Source organism: Phycodurus eques, chromosome 7 (genome assembly GCF_024500275.1).
Source record: "Phycodurus eques isolate BA_2022a chromosome 7, UOR_Pequ_1.1, whole genome shotgun sequence".
Lineage (NCBI taxonomy): Eukaryota > Metazoa > Chordata > Actinopteri > Syngnathiformes > Syngnathidae > Phycodurus > Phycodurus eques.
The window spans coordinates 19,847,186-19,865,832 of NC_084531.1; the positions used below are offsets into that span (position 1 = coordinate 19,847,186).

At 39.0% G+C, this 18,647-nt stretch overlaps 2 protein-coding genes across 3 annotated transcripts in view; both read left to right on the top strand.

The window, feature by feature from the left end:
• Positions 1-3,670: 3,670 nt before the first annotated feature.
• On the top strand, positions 3,671-17,093 carry LOC133405341 (uncharacterized). Its single transcript, XM_061682207.1, has 4 exons — positions 3,671-4,080; positions 10,441-10,530; positions 13,023-13,049; positions 16,955-17,093. Exons 1-4 carry the CDS (start codon positions 3,671-3,673, stop codon positions 17,091-17,093), a joined length of 666 nt encoding a protein of 221 aa, XP_061538191.1.
• The window catches only part of LOC133404764 (protein Aster-B-like), a 63,237-nt gene continuing 57,622 nt past the window's right edge, over positions 13,033-18,647 (top strand). Inside the window, exon 1 of one of the 2 annotated variants that reach the window (XM_061681015.1) lies at positions 13,033-13,049. The gene's annotated coding sequence lies outside the window, so the exon portion shown is untranslated. Of the gene's footprint in view, positions 13,050-13,412; positions 13,426-18,647 lie in introns of those variants that run through there. The other variant, XM_061681018.1, reaches the window with a different exon arrangement.

Sequence of the window (18,647 nt, forward strand, 5' to 3'; positions counted from 1 at the left end):
AAAGATAACAGCTATCCTTCTTTTGCTTTTACTCCTCCTTTATATTTTCCGGCAGTCTCGATGCTTCATGGCAACATACTGCTAATAATTCAGTCAGAGTACTACGCCAGACTTCTGATTTGGGGCACGAGATCCTTGGCTTTCGTTAGTGAGATTGTTAATTGCATGGTGTGCTGTGTTGGTCATATGGAGGACAAGACACACTGTACAAGCAGAAAGAATTATTATTATTTTTAATCAACTAAGATGTAAAAAATCAACCCGGATTAAGTTATTTCTCCCATCATCACAGTTTAGATGTCACATAATTGGGTTAATTTGCCTCCCTATGCAGTTTTGTAACTACTGCCATGGAAGTTTTTCTTTCGAGTGTGAGAAACCTATTCTTAGAAGTTTCTGAATAAGAGATGAATGCAAGCATTTTGAAGTTGGCAGATGTTTACATGGTGGAACAGTAATGTATATAGAATGCCCTATAAATTCTGGAGTGGGAGTGACTTTGGTTGCTTCAATCATAACATATCATCGTCAACATTTGAGAGCAAACTTGGAGCTTGCATTACATATTAACATGTGGCTTCATGATTAGTGATTCCATTTTTTAGAAAGAAATTTGGGGTTGTAAAAGGGAAATCAAATCATTTTTTCGTAAATCTCACCTCCAGCCGGTGGAAGCAGGAAATTAGGACGCGACAAAAGAGCTTTTTCATGCACTACAATTTGGTCCTGAATCTGTTTTGATAGCCAGTAAGATGCAAGGATGACTTGTGAGACAGAAAATTGTGTCAATTATCACATTGGGGAGGGAGTAAAAGACTGTCAATGACATGCTACACAGATGACCCGGAACAGCATTATAATATTCAGTACTGTAATTTTATGTGACAATGTATTGTAGATTCAGGGAGTTTTATAGGGAATCCCTCCATTTACTGTTGGTTAACCCACAAGTCTGTTGTTGTTTCATCTATTCATCTTTTTTTTTCCAAATCTAGCCATTCTTTGTGGAATGTTTGTTTGTTTTTTCCCCACACTGAGCCAATTAATTGTTTTAACAGGCTAAAATTATTGTTTGCCAGGAGGAATTGAAATTTTTTTAAATCTTTTTTCCTTAATGTGCAAACAGAAACATGCAACGCAATTTGGCAGGAACGATGGTGAAAGGACATTGATAACTTTGCATTTTGCATTCCTAGCAGCTCTGGCTGACTATATTAACAATATTTCATATTATTTAGTCCTATATTACAAAACAAAATGACAGTGTGATCGTACAGTGTTTTGACTAAAGAATTCAGATAAAAATAATCATTTTCCAAACAAAGAACACAATCTCTCCCTTTTACAGCGTGTCGCAGAATGCATCTCGTGCATGTAAACATGAATGGCGGCCACACAGAAATGGTTGCCAGATACGCCATTAGTGTTTGTCCAGTTTCAGGGTATGTACATTGACAATGCCCCTGTAGATGTTTAAGTGGGCTAATCGACACACTTGGTTTTCAAGCATTCTATCAGTGTTTGCATGCCTCCCTAATCTCTGACAGGGACAACATGCTGTTAGGAATAGCAAGGCACGGAACAACTAAGTTCAACTTTGATGGTCAGTAACGATGCGTTCAAGGCAAGCAATGTCTGTTCTGTTCTACACCGTGTAGCCACAACAGAGAGATAACTGTCATCTCAGTTGCAGCTGTAACAGCAAAGCTTCTCTGTGGTAGGTCCATCTGTTCACGGCATTAATGTATGCATGACAAAGTTCTCAAGCTGCGCTAACACAAGATGGCTAGACTGCTTGGCTTCCCCCTGCTGAGCCCTCTGCTTTTTAATATTATTATGGATTGCTCACATTGCACAAGTGTGCCGTCTCTTGCTATAAAACCATGTGTCATTATTTTAAATGCACTTTGCCTCATCATTAAATGTAAAAGAACCAACTCATCAAAACTCTATGAAGTAGCCTTAAATGAGCATTCTGTCACAGCTCACCTGAGTTGAGCCTGGAAATGGAAGACTATGACCCAAAGCTGCGAGAACGTGTGAGGCTATAATGAGAAACGTCTGGCCATGATTAATTCATGGTGTTTTCCTGCCTCTGCACTCCAGCCTCCAGGTCACAGGGAGTGTGCGCTGGCATTTTGCTCGCAACCATGCGTAAACCATGGTTTGCATGTTTGCTCTCACTTCCTTTTCCTTTCCTGTGTCATAGCTCCTGCTTTGAATTCACTCCAAAAATTAAATTAGATTCCATCAATAGCAAGAGTTTGATATTCTCTTTATTATGTATGAAATGTCATTTCTTCAACATATAGTTTGAACTTTTTCATATCTCAAGCCTATAAATAAACAATAATAAGTTAAAACATATGGGTATGGTAAAAGAGAGACAATAAATCGACTATGTTCTATAGTAATAAATAATATAATAATATCAAAATATAAATAATAATAAACACGCAATCTTTACTGCACAACACAAAAAAAATGGAGGAAATAGGTGTTTTCTTAGCCTGTAAAATCAATAATTGCTTTCATTTATTGTTTAACTAATAAAATAATTTATATTTCTTTATATTATTAATTTTTCATATTTTGTTTATATCTGTTCTTGCTCCAGTACATCTGTCATGTTTTGATCATTAGTTATCTTTTTGATTTTTGAAAGAAAAATGTATTTTAGAAGTAAGATTTTATAGTTAGTTGCTGCTCATTCTTATAATAAACTTCTAGGGAAGACGGTGGCTAGGGAGTGATGCATTTGGGCTGGTGCATGGTGGTGGCTTGAAACGGTTTCTTCAGGATACGACCATGTGGGAGTGTATAACTTTTTACGTCCATTCATAACAGTGCAGCCTTTTTTTCCCTGTGATTTAATGAATGGTGTCTACTTGTGTGTGCGAGTGTGTGGCTGTCTTGTGTGTGTTATCGGTCGCTTAACTTGGCCATCATCACCCTCAGGCTTGAGTGAACCCTGCAGTCCTATCACTTCCCTCTAACCCTTAGGCTGTAACTGCGTGGAGACAATGATACCCTGGAGCACAAGACTGGACCTCACACCCAGCCCCACAACAACCAGCATCAACATCACAATAATCTCATCAAATGACCTCGTCAGCATATGTATTAAAGGTGCCTTTCAAAATTACTGTTAGCAGAAAAAGACAAGGTGACACCTTTGGCAGCAAGGACATAACTAAACTCAGTGCATGTAACTTGGCCTGCAGGTCCCCAGAACGGACCAGGCCGCAGAGTTGGGTTACACTCACATGCCTTATGCATGTTTCATCTGCTGCTCAGAACAGAAGCTCCCTTTTGTTATCTAATACAGCCTTCTCCTCCCCAGCCCGAGAGGTTGAGTGTTGTACTATAAGATTGCTCTTCAGTCCGTCAGCCAGCCAGCCAAAAAATAGATGGATATCATTAAACCGACCAGTCGGACCGAAGATAGCTGCTATCAGGACACTTCAGTCATTACTTCAGTCTACAGGCTGGCGTATTACTTACTTGCTCAATGCACTACAACTAAAGAAACAAGGTGAGGACCACCAAAGACCACCAAATAGGAAAGGATATAAACTGTGACTGCTTCCTTCAGTTCTTCAGCAATTTCTAACCCTTCAAGCACCAGATCCGTCATTCCTGGATTGAATCAAGAAGTGTTTTAGTGGCCATGAGTGACACACTGAGACCTCCTTCCCTCCAAGTGAGCGTTCCAAACGATGCACCGGTATATACCGACGGAGCTAACAACACCGTGTCAGATTGCTCCATGAGATCCAGCTCCTCGACTCCGACGCTCCGCCGCAAACGCTTCAAGATGCGTCGCATGAGAAATGTCCCCAGTGAGAGAGGGCTGGAAAGGGGACAGCTGAGCAGCGGTCACCTCAAGGGGCGTTCGCACTCTGGCTCCAAGGAATACCTTCAGCTGCCATCCATTGAGATCACCCCATCCAGTGATGAAGATGCTCCCTCTTCGTGGTCTAGCTGCTCTACGCCCAGTGCCTCTCCACGACGGAAGCGTTTCCTGTTGAGGAAATGGCTGAAAGTCAGAGAGAAGAAGGAGCAAGGCAGTGAGAGCAGGTTGGTATGGGCCTTCCTTACACAGCTTTCCTTGTCCCACTCGTGAGCCACTCATCTCCTTAATCCACGCTGCTTCACAGCATATGCTAATTCACTAATGTATTGGATCACATACCACTAACATCTTTAGAATATCAGATGTGATATTTTGGCATATTCAGATTTCTTTCCACGAGAAATTTTATCGGTAGTGCAAAATCAAACACCAATACTTTGAGGATTTTGTTTAGTTCAAAGCAATTAATATTTTACCGGTTGCTAATATGATGCAGTGCTGCCCAACTCTGTCTTATAATAATAATAAAGATTGTGAGGGTGGCCTGCAGTGGTCTTTGGGTGCAGAAACTATTCAGTTTCTGAAACATAGTACTGAGGAGACATCCGCACATCTCTTGGGAGCATAACTGTAGACATTGTGTTTTGTAAATCCAAGGGTCTAAGAAGACACGGCCATTTGCAATTTGAGATTTGGCTTGTAAACTGTGGTACAGGTCATGCATCAGATAATCTCAATATTTGGCCTCCCCCTAGATGCTTGGTTGTTACATATCTAGTGTCTGAGTCGAGCAGGTAAACGTGGTCTTACTTTAAATAACAATGTCAATTCAGAAGATGAGGTAAACAAACTCAGTCTCATTTTGCCCACCATAATGAACTATTGAACAGACATTCCACTTTGGATCCAAAAGGAAGCTTCAAACGCCGGAGGGCAAGCGTTAGCGATTACACAAGGCAAAGGAAATTAAGGTAAAATAGATTACATCAATGAACTGAGACCAAGACCCAGGTTGAATTTTCAACATGAATTCTCTAGCAGTCTTGTTATTTGAGGTGCCAGGTAGTTCTGGTAGATCCTCGGAGGCTAGTTACGGGAATGGGTTCATTACTCACACCATCAGTAGCTTGTCTTTCTCCAGGACTCCATCTCTCCAGAGGCATCATTTCTGAGTAGGAAACTCTCATTATATCCAGTGGACCATCGGCACAGACCTGCTTCCCCTCACCTTGAAGTCTCCACTTTTTCGGCTTAGTACTTATTATAGGCTACAGACAGCACTGTGACATTAAGAAAGCATATTTATTCAGAATCCAGTGGTGTGGGAGTGTCATAAATTATCCACATATTAATGGTTTTGTCATGTACAATTGTGAGAAGATATTTTACTGCTGTGAATGCAGAACTATTTTCTATCCAGTAAGCATTGCTAATGTGTACTCTCTTGCATGTTTTGAGGCCTTTTAAGATCTGTTCCAGAAATTAAGATCTTGTTCCAGAAATTAACATGGGAAACAAATGCAGTGGAACCTCTGTTCACAAATGTAATCTGTTCCGTGACTCGCTTCAAGAACGTTTACCATTGAAATGAATGGAAATGCAATTAATCTGTTTCAGCCCCAGAACGACGTTATAGTTTCCTTATTTTTTAATCGGAATGTGTTTGAAAATTAATACTGTACAATATAGAAATAAGTGAAAACACACTTTTTAAAGAAGAAATAACTGTGTTTGCTAGCAAATCACTGTGCAACATCTTAGCCTTTCCACATACAGCACTGTATGCCTTGGGAACCACATTGCATTGTGGCACGTGGTGGCCATTTTGTGCTATGTCAATGGTTAATGTAAACTAAGCTTAATAGACACACGCAGTGAAAGACGGCATGTTAAAATAAAAGAAACGGAAGAGGATTTACAGGAAGACGTTTGACCACATAGCCTCACTACCACAATAACACTATCATCATTGAGATGTCTTACCATAGCTGAAGGTGGTACCCGAGTAGAGGCTCACCTCTCCGTGAGATTAGCACTTGCTTTTCTCCACGGTGTTGGCATGATCATACCTGAGAGTAAGGCGCTTGTTCTCACCACGTTTTGCTTTCTCTGCCCTCCTCTCATCCTTCTTTTTCTGGCATAGGATCACACCTGAGAATGAGGCGCATGAAAGCGGCTAAATCGTGGAATAACACTATCGTTATCAGTTTCCACTTTTTCTGGAGCCATACTGAGTCCTAATTTAGAATTTAGAATGTGTGTCTGTTAGAGGAAAACAATGTTAACCTTTTATTAGACAGGAAACATGACAAGCACTTTGAGAACAATGAGAGATACAATTTAATGAAGGAGACAGTGCAAATAGAGCCTGATGGCTGTTCTAAGAAGTTTCTCCTCTTTCTCCTTAGGCAAGGTCATATAGACACACACACACACACATATACACGCACACACGAAAAGGCCGTTATCACATGTCTCATGCAGCTGGCGCCCCCCAACCACAGTCATCTTACTTTGTCTCACTGGAAAGTGATAATACAATTGAAGAGAGAGAGAAACACTGTCTGCTTTCATGTCCTGGCCTTAAAACAAAATATTATATGACATCATAATAACAGAGAATACATTTTATTAATGCAATTGCATATGTTTTTCTAACGGTGTCTAAACTTTGCTGGTTCTGTATGATTATGCACCTTTTTTTTCACAACTGACTCCTTTTTAAACTGCCCACTTAATATACAAACATTATGAGTACCAGGAGTTAATTGGATTCTTGGCTCTCTTGCTTTACAAGCGTTGCTCTTGTGGACGTCGTGTGGATTCAGAAAGTGATGAAACAGTAAGTATTGAAAACATCATAAATTAATGGTTTGAATTTTATTGCTGTGGGCTCACATAAGTGGACATTGGTCAAAATGTAATTGAGTTGAAGTATTGGTTATTTTTAATCTGACTGGAACGAAATGTTACTGTTCCACTCGACACTAGGTACTTTTGAATCTACAATGCTTTTATAATGGGTATTTTTTTAAATATTTGTGTTTAGTCTACTACGCCGTCTTTGCAAATATGTTGCAAGATTTCACATTCACATTTTTTTCTCATCAGTTAGATTAATCTTAATCTAATCAGTTTGCGTTTGGTTACGTCTCTCAATGTTGATGAGTGTATGCCTCGAGTATGTGGGTGAATTCATGTAAGACTGCTTGTCTGGGGCGATGTAATGAAATCCTGAAGGACAATTCTGAGGAAACTGCATCTTTGCGCAAACTTTATTGCCCTAATTTATCTAAACATTTATTTTTTGATACACAAGCTGAATTTAAAAGAATAATGCAATGCTTTACTACTTGTTATAAAGAATTTGAGATTTATTGTTCAATACTATGTACAATACTAATACTAAAGACTAGCGTAGTACAGATTTCAGAGATAAAAGTGGATGATTGAGCACTTTGATTAAACGTTCATTCATCAGGAAGGTCACATTAATCACACAACAACTAAAGTCGTTCAAAAGACTCACTTGACTGACCCAGCTTGTGAGTCAGGATCGCCAATGACTTACAAGCCTGACACAGCACAAGTTATGTATTAAGTAAAAATTAACTTAGTTTAACAGGCAAGGCTTTAAACACTAGGATGCGGCTTGAGCCCAAAAATTAGAGTCCAAGGACACGAGACAGACATCACGAACGATTTCTCTTATGGAAAGAAACCTGGAAGATGTGATGTGAAACCAGAGCAGGTGACCAGCTCGTGATCAGTTTGTTTAACTGCATTAGTGACTGAAAGAACTTACTACAGTATTAATAAAGTTAACATCTTAGGGTAGACAATGAATGAATGCATGGATAAATGAATGAAGGCAGCTGGGTTATGGATGCATGGCAGTGAGCGGCCTAATGTGATACTTAAATAGGAAGTGGATCCACTTTTGTTTGATTCATATTCAGAAACCAATTAGAATTATATATATTGTATGTTGATGAGTACGTTTGTTAATTTAGCTGTACAATAATAAAACTAAAGATGGATAGCCATTTGAGTCATTTACCTTGATTGACTATAGGAAAAATTAAGTCACTTTTTTGGTATCTTTAATGTTATGGTAAAATTTATCTTTGAAAGTTCTGAACTCCTGTATTGCTGCCATTGTTGTATTGAACAGAATAAGAATCTGTGGACGACACCCTTGTGGATATAACTCAGTTTACCTTGTTTTCTACTTCTTTGGACAGCAAACCAGTTGTGACTGAATAAGCAGCACCACTGCTGGTTTGGCACTTTCCAGTATTTTGCCTTAACTGCTTCAAGAAGTAATTAATCGGCAATCAGTTCTACACAAACAATACAATTATTTTCTTGACCTCTTCTGGGAATGGATGTCAATGTCGTGTTATATAGGTTACACATTCTTGCTGTCATGTTCAAAGCGCTATAGCATTAACTCTACATCACGAATGAATAATTTAATGAAAGCCCACGCCCTGTTAACCTTTATCCCGTTTTCATGTGAGCAAGAGCCAAAAGGCGGCATCCAAGTATAAACGCTTGGTTGACCCTAACCAAAAATACACTTACCCGTATGACAGCCACAGTATGTAATCACTCTTACAGAATAGCTTGCAGGTGCAGCATTTGTGGTAATTTTTTGTGCAACAGCACTTACAATTGTGTGACTGATTTGCTATGGTGGTTTGAGCACATGCACAAACCTTACTTATGCTTTAAAACATAATAATAATAAAAAAGCTTGAGGTAAATTCAGTGGTTAGAATTTATTTCTTAAATCAACGCTCTGGGAGTGTCCATTTAATAGTCCCAGTAAATTTAGCATTAAGCAGCCCGTAGGTGTGATTGTGAGTGCAAATGGTTGGTTGTTTATATATGCCCTGCGATTGGCTGGCGACCAGTTCAGGGTGTAACCTGCCTCTCGCCCGAAGATACAGTAGCTGGGATAGGCTCCAGCACGCCCGTGACTATAATGAGGATGAGCGGTACGGAAAATGGATCGATGACTTTACAGGGCTGAATTAACAAAAGATGTTCAGCCTCTTAAAGGGCATTGGTGCTGCTGATGGAATGGGATTAGAGCACTTTGTAGAGATTAAGAGTGAATTAATGAGGTAATTTTCCACTAAGAGCAACTTTATTCTCTAACTTTTGGCAGCACTGACAGAAGAAAGAAATAGCTTAATTGTCACTGGAGGTCATTTTGTGATGCTGTATAACTAAGACTAATCATTTGTATTTTTAATGTATACATTATAATAACTAGATGAGGTGATTTAGAAATTATGATTTTAACATTCAGTATAATTTAGAAAAACAATATAAAATGTAGCATTTTTTTATTTTAATAACTTATAGATATAAGATTCATGTGAAATATGTAACCCAAACATGAACCCTTTCAAAGTACAATGAAGTAAAAGGACAAAATATGTGCATGAGAAATGTTCTAGACTGTTCTTGATTTTTGTATACTGCATGGACTAGCCTGAGCTACATTGGCTACAGTCTAATAAACATTCCAGCTCAAGCACTAAACTATAAAATCTTTATATTGTTTGCATTGTTGTCTGGTTATCCTTTAACCCAGGCAGCGAGGATTCTCGTGACTGCCTTGAACTTTGACACAGCAATAAGCATTTCACTCTCCTCTGAGTTGTTTTTTTGTTGTTGTTGTTTTTTTTACAAAATATTTTATATATAATTTGTGCTCGTCACGGTTTTCAAAAGCACCAATAAATGACATAGTCAGCATTACATAAGATTTTGTTGATGGAATTAGAGTGGTGTATAAAACAATTGTGACTTTTTTAAAGGGCCATAAATAAGAATCTTATTTGTGTTTTTTTTTATTTTATTTTATATAGCATAGCCAAGTACTTCCATATGGATGCTGAAACATGATAATAATTAATATGTAGTATTTCCTACTTTTTTTTTTTTTATCTCAATTTGAATTTTTTTTTTGTCAGCATAAGCAATATAGTCATAGTTTTATAGATATCATGTAGCCCCCTCTTGTGTGAATTCGGCGTATGTGCATGGAGGGACCTAAAACATGAATATGTTCAGGTGCCAAATCATTTTGAAAAATGACTATTACTATTTCTACCATTTAAGAAAAAAATATTCAACCTTCCTCTGTGTGTACTATAATGTTTAGTGTGTGTTTTTTTTTTTTTAGTAACTTCATAATAGAAGTATCTGGGTTTGCAGAGCTCTCGCATTGTAGTGCATATAGGTGCATCTGTGTTAGTCAGATTAAGTCATTCGTGGCTTGGAGTTGAGCTGATTCAGCTGTAACTGCAACACATTTAGGGCAGCATAATGGATAATGCTACACTTTTTCCCCACCGGACCAAACATGCTGTGATGCAAAATAATCCTACATTAATAACGAGGACAAGGTGTAGTGAATATTATTTCTGCTGTCCTAGTTGCTTTGCTGTCCATTTTAAATTTCCTACCTGTGCTTCTTGTTTGCAGGTGCAAGTAGGCTATGTCATCATATATGTTATTAGTCGTGAATAAATGGAGAAATAACTTAACTTCCTATGTGACTGCAGCAGCCAACAGAGCAGCCAGCAAAGCAGCCAACAAAGTAGCCATGAAGATGACACCACTCGCTTCTTGACTCCATTCATCAGAGAGGAGAGGTGAGCTGTATGTTTGAAATGTTTTCGAGTGTGTGTTTTGATCGTGTTTGTGTATGAATCCTCTCCTACTGGAGCTCATGCTGCTACGGTTTGATGAGAAGTGTAATCACTAATAATACCCACTACAATACCTATACTACCACTATTAGACATTGTCTCCTACAGTCTCCACTCGAAGGGCACATTCTCTTTCCAGGCAATAACAATCCGTCTGACTCTAATGTTTTCCCTGCTCACCAATCCTTAATTAAGCTGTTATGATGTGTCTAATGTAAATCAGTAAGTGTTTCTGTATGTTGTTGTTTTTTAATAAGAAGAAAAGAAAATAAGAAACAACAAATATTGTGTGTCTGTAGTCACTGATGGTGTATTGACTTTCGCTTGAAGTCAGCTGAGATAGGCTCCAGTTCCCCCTGCAACTCTGAACAAGTTAAGCAATTTAGAAAATAGATGGCTGGATAAGTGTTGGTTTATAACTACAACAGCAACCACAACAACAAAATTACCAACATTTACTGAATGTCGATTTTGTATGAGGTAAATTGTGTCCTTATTTAAACTATTTCACTTACTATTTGAACAGCAAAATGTACTCTGGTTAAGAACTTAATTAGTGTTTTCTTCGTACTTGTAGTTTCGGCCAACCAACAAGAGTTAATGAGAGTTATTAAAAAGTGTGTGTGTTTTGAAGATTTTGTTATGGTCCAGTGAAACCTAGGTTGAACCTTTGGGCCATAATTTGTTTGGCACAAAGACAACACTGCTTATCACTGTACCCACAATGAAGCATGTTGGTGGCAGCCTTATGCTTTTGGACTGATTTTCTTCAGCTGGAAGTGGGGCTTTTGTCAAGGTAGAAGGAATTTTGAACAGGTCCAAATGAAAATTTTGATTTTGATTTTGAGAAAGTCAAAAAGATCTATTTTCAATTGAGTTGTACGGGATGTACGTCACATTCATGGTGTAAAAAGTTTTAAAATGATTTATCTTGGTCTCTTTTTTTCATATCACACAAACTTGCCATTTGAGAACAGTGGTGTGTAGATTTTTCTTTTTATATTCAATGTAAATGGTCCTAGCATATAGCCTTGTGGCACCACACAGAAATGTTTATGTGAATATAGTGTATAACGTGATCCCAAAACTTGTGTTGCAAGGTATAAGGATATTTTGAAGTGTAAACATTTTTAAATGTATCACCAGCCAGTGTAAACAGTCTTCGGCTCCGTGCACCGTTCACCAAACCTCCACTTATTCGTTCCGTGCTCCTCTCCGCATGCTTCTTTCTCTGAGTCTCTCCTCCTACGCACTGTTCTGGTACGGTCTCTACTTGCATGAAGTCGGACCAGTACCCATGGAATGGCTGGCTGCTTTCCTCTCTTCTAGCGAGGGGCATTTGCAGCTTCTTGCAGGGCGAGTGGCATTCTGTGGCCGGCTTTAGAGGGCACGGAATGTCATGTCTCCTCTGCAGGTAAAACAGCTGCATGTCTGCTAGGGGGGGGTTGGAGGGCGCTGCACTGCAGCCTGTTCCGGACTCTGCCTCCTCCGTTCCTGTCAGTCTCGCTGCACTCTGGTGACTTTTTACTGTGTCGCGTCGTCTAGCCGTGTAGCTGCAGTCAGTTTTCTGAATGCTTTATTTACAGATGTATTTTCTGGTGTAGTAGCAGCAGGCTGCCGGCTAATTAGTACTGCTGTTGCAGGCTGTACAGCGACGCTGACCGGTTTGCTGTCATTGTCAGGAATGGATTGTGCTTGTGGAGTTCCTTCCTTATAACTGCATGTTACAGCTTATATAATAACACATTGTGACTTTGCAAAAGACATGTAATATGACTCATGGGTGAAGATGACGCAGCAAACGATTGTGAGGTTCAGCGAGACGTCACTGTGTCATTATATCAAGAGCGGTGATGTTTATATAACTGTAGTGAAAGACGCTGTTGCAAATGAACTTAGAGTTAAAACGTAGATATAACTTACAATTCAAAGACAATATCTAGTGACTTGCAGTGGTTATGTGCTAAACCTCTTCACATACGTCACACAACACAACATCAAGTAATTACAACTTCTTGTTGTGAAATATGAACATGTAAATAAGAATGAATATGTTATGACGTTCAGTAAACACAGTTGAAGAAATAAATGCAGAGCTATTGATGTAGTCCCATTAGCTAGGCTGCTTAAACACACTTCATATACTTTTCATCAGGGTTGCGATGAAGGAATGGGACAATCTCCTTGAATGTTCTGAACCCTAAGTCAAGAATGAATTATAAGTCTCTTCTGGTTGTGTCCAAGAAGTGCAATCCTTTTAGCCTGAATTGCTTTCAGACTCAATAAATCCACAATCAATTCCACATAATCAACAGAATGATTAATGGGCTAATTGTTAGGCCCATACCATGTCAAAAGCAAATGTTTTACATTTCTGATGCGGAAGGAAGGATCAAGTTCAAATTGTTTTTCTCCTTGTGTTTGTCGGTGTGCAGGTCTAACAGTGCAGCTGACAAAATCAGGTGAGTGTGCATTGTGACCTACAAAAACAGAGTATGTTGTTGAGCTTGAACTGAAGTGGGACACAATGGGGTTGCCTTTACTGTTTTCACCCCATTTGGCCTGGCCCCAGCCCTACCATCCCGTACGTGACACACATTGACGGTTTTGTGTGTGACAAACTATGTGTCTAAATGTGCTTTGCCTGTGTACTCAATGCAGTTGCAAGCCATGGAATGCCATTGTTGTCTTTGATTGCTGGAAAAACACAAACAAGGGGGGTTTGTGAGCTGTGGATACAGTGCTGTGGAGGTGTTCGTGTGTAAGGCAGCAAACTCGGGTCAGCTCGCTCGTAGATATATCCAGAGGTATCCTCGTGATGGGGTTAAAGTTGAAAAGGTGGGTGACGATGTGATGATGGTTGACAGATGATCAGATATGAATCTGTGGTTATCCTGGCTTCTTTCAAAAATGTATCATTCTATGGACTGTTGCAAAATTAACCTTAATCTATGTATTGCAATGTTTTGGTGCTCTCTGCTGGTCAAATGTATTACTATAGTGGGTAGTCATGTGGATGTGGTCATATGCGTATGTTTGGTAATTAGTCAGGGGGAGTGAGGTGGTATTTTGTATTTGGGGTGCCTGTGTGTTCGCTCTAGTGTGTATGTGTGTGTGTGTGTGTGTGTGTCTTTTTTGGTATTGGTTAGTTGGTCGATCATGCGAAATGAGTGCCGACAGAGCGAGCAAGCCGCAAGGTGTCTCTGTACTTCACTGCACAACACACAAAGGCTCTCATATTTACATCCTACTTAATTTGTTTTGTGTGTGCCTTGTTTAATCTTACATGGAAAATATACTCCTACCAGACACGTCATTAGGTGCCTTTACAAAGTTGACACTAGGGATGAGCATTTGACCAAGTTCTGTGGTGAAAATATTTTTTTTAAATATTTATTTTAAACATTTTTAATGAGATGGAAGTGTCTCTTGCTGAGTGTTCTGAACCCGTTTCCATGCCAGTGTTGCATGGCACTGCTCAACAAACTAGTTGAGAATGAATCAAGAGCGCCTCTATGCCATTTGCCTCCATTGCTTCAAAACTCAGTTAATCAACAATCCTTCTACACGATCACATTTTTAACAATTGCTATTTAAGTGATTTATTATGCCCATTTGATATTTGCCTATTTGATACTGTCATAATGTATATTAATGTGGTTATAGTTGGATATGCACTCGATAGATGTAGCTATTAGTTCATATATTTTATTGAACAGTATGGCTGTACCTTGGGTTTTGGCCAGTGACTATAAAGGAAAGCAGAATTTTTCTGATTTGTTTGCACAGAGAATGGAAACAGCTGGTTACGTCTGTATAGGTCTTGCTGAAAATTAGTATTGAAATACTTTGATTCTGTTTGCATTGATATCCCGTATCAATATGTTCAGCAAAGAATTAGCACATAAATGCCACATCAGCTCACATCAACTCGGTAGCTCCACTCTGTATGTAGAATTTCTTCAGCAGAAGGAACAAGCACCTGCATGCCATCTCATCTGCATTACTAATAATAATAATGCTGAAAATATGCAGTTTGCCCATTGAGGAGGGCAAAAAAATATATCAGAATGTAGTCACAAATATGATGGTAATACACAAACTTCTAAATCTCACTGAAACAGCTCATTATATTTTTATGTACTGTATTTATGGAATAATATGAACAATTAAATCTCTTGTTTTGTGATAATGGGGGCACACGCAGCCTACATTTGAATGAGCGTATTTTAGAATATTATATCTTGAAATATTCCCTTCCTTGTTGGTAATTAGGACAACCAAAATTAGTGTACAGTACCGACAATATATTTAGTAAATCGAGTTAGGATTTCCATCTCATGTTTGTTGTCTGCATCCGTTATGACCTCACTGCAGGTACATAATGGCATAAGTGTTCCACGCAAAGATTTATTACTTTATTACAGCAACTGAAGGTCTAAATAATGTATGTTGAAGTGGCTGGCTGCTAGAGTACCTGCTTGCATTCAGTCAAGGATCATAATGTATCTAGAGGCTAGTGTTTATATTAGTTTAAAGTGTTTTTTGTGTGTAAATGGTACTTATTTTAACTGTCAGAGGTCGTTGTGATGCTGATATATTAGTAGATTTTGATCAAAAGATTTGTTGTCTCAGTTCTTTTTTAGTCTTCTATGTAATGTCCTCGTTGCTCTTCCGTCTCAGTTGCGGGAGTATCGATCTTTGTCTGAGGTTTGAGAGATGTTGGCTTCCACTGATGGAGTTCAGCATAATCTGATCTTTCGAGACTGGAGCCTCACAAAAACACACATTCTGCATATTGGGTGATTGTTAAAGCAACAGTACTGCGTATTATGTCCACAATATATTTTACTGATTAAGCTATATCCATTCATTTTGTATGCCGCTTGTCGTCATTAGGGACGTAGGTGAGCTGGCAGTAAGAATTTAAAATTATACTTTTGTCCCGATATTCGCAAGATACAGGGAAAAAAAACACAAATACTTGACATTCCTTAAAATTTTTAGAATTGTCTATAGTAATCATATAAAGTGTAAATATATAGCAAACTATGAGCCCAAAACAGTTGAATATCATTTCAAACTCATCTTATAGATGATTTGATATGGATAAAAGTGCTTGTGCTCCTGCACATGATCATGGGGCGAAAATCTTTTCCGCTCGTCTCTCATTCCAGATGTATCACGCCAGCATAGTTCCTCGACACCAATCTACCACTTTCCAATTAGATGCTGATTATGTGCCATCTTGTGGTATTTTAGGGCATTTTAGAAAAAGCACCAACGCTGTGATTTGCTGCGTTTTTCCAGGAACAGCAATGGATAGGCTCCACATAAAAAAACATTTGAACAGGTAAATTTGCGAATAGCGAACCACACATATTTTAGGCATCAATGCACAGTATTGTCCCACTATATTGAGATTCATTGTTCGCAAGCATTGCATTTTTTTCAAGCAACCGTTTTCCATGGATTTTCACTGTATACTTCCTGTTATGCCCTTGCATGTCAGAAAGGAGAGTCATAGTTTTGGATGGACTTTTTCAGCCATATATTTAACTTTGTGAGAAGAGTAAAACACAAACTCAGTGAGGACACTCATGCAGGAGCTTCTGTCAGCCAAAGATCAGCGAAAACAGCAGACACATCAACGTCAGGCAACAGCCCACCGCCACCATAATAGGTACAACATTTTTATCCATTTTATGCTTGTGTTTTTTGTGTGTGTGCTCAAACACATTTATAATGTGTTTAAAAAGTGTGTTTTAATAATTAGAAATGTGTTTTAAGTGTGTGGGAGATTATTTTCAAAGGTTTTTTAATATGGTCCCTCTATCACAGGTTTTCATCTAGTGAGTGTGAGTCTGGAATGTATCCCCGTCATAAATGGGGGTATATTGTATTAGATTGTATTAAAAGTTAGAAGCAATACACAAACAGCTTCAACATAAGTTTGTCTTTGTCTGTATTTTTTCCCTGTATTTGTGTGTGTGTGTGTGTGTGTGTGTGTGTGTGTGTGTGTGTGCAGGACCACGGTCATTTTTATTTGGATGAAGTACAAATAAAAATGACCGAAAGTACCTCTGTTTACAGTGTCAATGAAAACAAAACTCTCTAAAGCTACAAATTCATCCAGCTCCGAGATATCATTCGATTGTGCAGGTGTACCTAATGAAGTGTCTGGTAAAAGCGGTTGTTGATGCTAAAAAACATCTGCTGTGTTTTGTGGAAAGCGTTTGGATCCTCCTCAGTCAGCTCTGTGCACTCGCTCAGCGGGTCCAGCTGCAGCTGCACACGAGCTCAGCGTGATGCTATGACCATGATGTAAGAACACGTCTTGGTAAAATTAGGTCACGGGCTTAACCAGGGTAGATATGTCCGAAAATGATGAATCTGGCGATGCTCACAACCTAGTTTCATCTGCCTTGCTGCCCATCGACGGGAAGGGGAGGAAGAGTGAAGGAGAGGAGCAGTGGGGGATGAAAGGAGGTGAAGGACCACCCTGATCGAGCATAGCCATTCTTTGCGAGCCTACCAAAGGGGCCTTCTCCTACACACACCATAGCCAGCCAGCCAATCAGAGCACTCGCATCCTTGAGCCGTCCTCCCTCGTGCGACTGCTCAGCCATGCCTCAGCGGCTCACATTTGATGAGTTTGGAAACGAGGCTGGGCACCGCCTGAGCAACAAACTGGCTATTTTCTTGTTTCACGTGTTTATTTTTGACAGTATTAATGACACATTTAAGACAATGAGAACAGCTTTTCTTTTGATGCATTTGTGCTGAGACAGAAGCGTCCTTGCTGTGTGGACATTTTCTGGCTTTCTAACAGCAAGTTTAGAAGAAACAGGTGAATCACTTCTGCGTCCTTGGGACTTGTGGTCCAGAGCGAGCTGATTTTTTGCTTGTGGAGGCGGTGAGGGGATGTAATGAGGCTTGGTGATGTTTTCTGGACAAGTGACAACAAAAGAGCAGATTTGAAGTGATTGAAGAGAGGCCATGAGAGCTAGAACAGAGGGCAGGATGGTGTCCACCTGTTCACCATGCACAAACAGAAGGTCAGGTTGGATTTCTGTTACCTTTTGTTATCTGGGTGCACAAGTAACCCTCTGCATTGTTGGTATGACTGCATTATTAATATCAAGATATTATACATATAAATATTTCAAAAGATGCATGATGTTAATTTGTTAATTTGTTGTCGGCCAACCGGTAATATTCCTCTGAATTAAATGGCCATTTTGGCACCACTGACCAAATTAGATAAACCTGATTGTGATCATTCATTTCCTGTTGGGATTTGGTATTCTTACATTTCTGTCAACTACTCTGCTCCTGTCTTTGTAGATGAGATGTGTTTTTTAACTTGGATTCATTTAAATTACCTTTGAGCATTAAATTGTCCTGGCAGTTATCTCTACAATGTATGCAGGAGCATCTCGCTTTACTTCTAACACGCATCTGGAAAATACAGTGCAATAAACTCAAATAGAAAATAAATTCTGGATAAGTAAGATATTCATTAGGCTTTACACGATCAGGATTTTTGGGGCCGCTCACCGATCAGCAAGTATAAAAAAAAACGATAACCGATCACCGATCCGATCACAAGATGGCGCGATGTGTCTATTTGAATGGCTTGTTCATTAACTATATATACTTGTGTACTTAATTGCTCAAAAAATATATATTTACAATAAATAACGCATCTTTGTTCATCTATTTATGCCAGTGAGGCACAGTGACAGACAGAACAAATGAATGTTCTTCTATTAGATGGCAGGAAGTACAGTAATTAATGTATCCACTTTTTGTGACATTTTTGTTTGTCAGTGTGCCGTGAGTTTTTACAATTGTAAAATAAGTTCCTTTGCTCCATAAAGGTTGGAAATCACTGCTCTCGTCAGATCATGCATTCTAATCAAACCAAACCAACATTGCAACATGACAGAAATAGTGGGTTCTAACTTACTGTAATTAAATTACTTTATTGTGATTAAATTACTTCACACACACCAAAGCTTTAGAGCATGATTCGACAGAACGTCGGTAGAACCGTT

Bases quoted from the DNA above. Each gene is read 5' to 3' on its own strand.
- LOC133405341 (XM_061682207.1), top strand. From the start codon at position 3,671: ATGAGTGACACACTGAGACCTCCTTCCCTCCAAGTGAGCGTTCCAAAC. The intron at 4,081-10,440 runs GTTGGTATGGGC...ATGTGACTGCAG, and splicing joins GAGCAAGGCAGTGAGAGCAG to CAGCCAACAGAGCAGCCAGC. The intron at 13,050-16,954 runs GTGAGTGTGCAT...GGGCTTAACCAG, and splicing joins AGTGCAGCTGACAAAATCAG to GGTAGATATGTCCGAAAATG.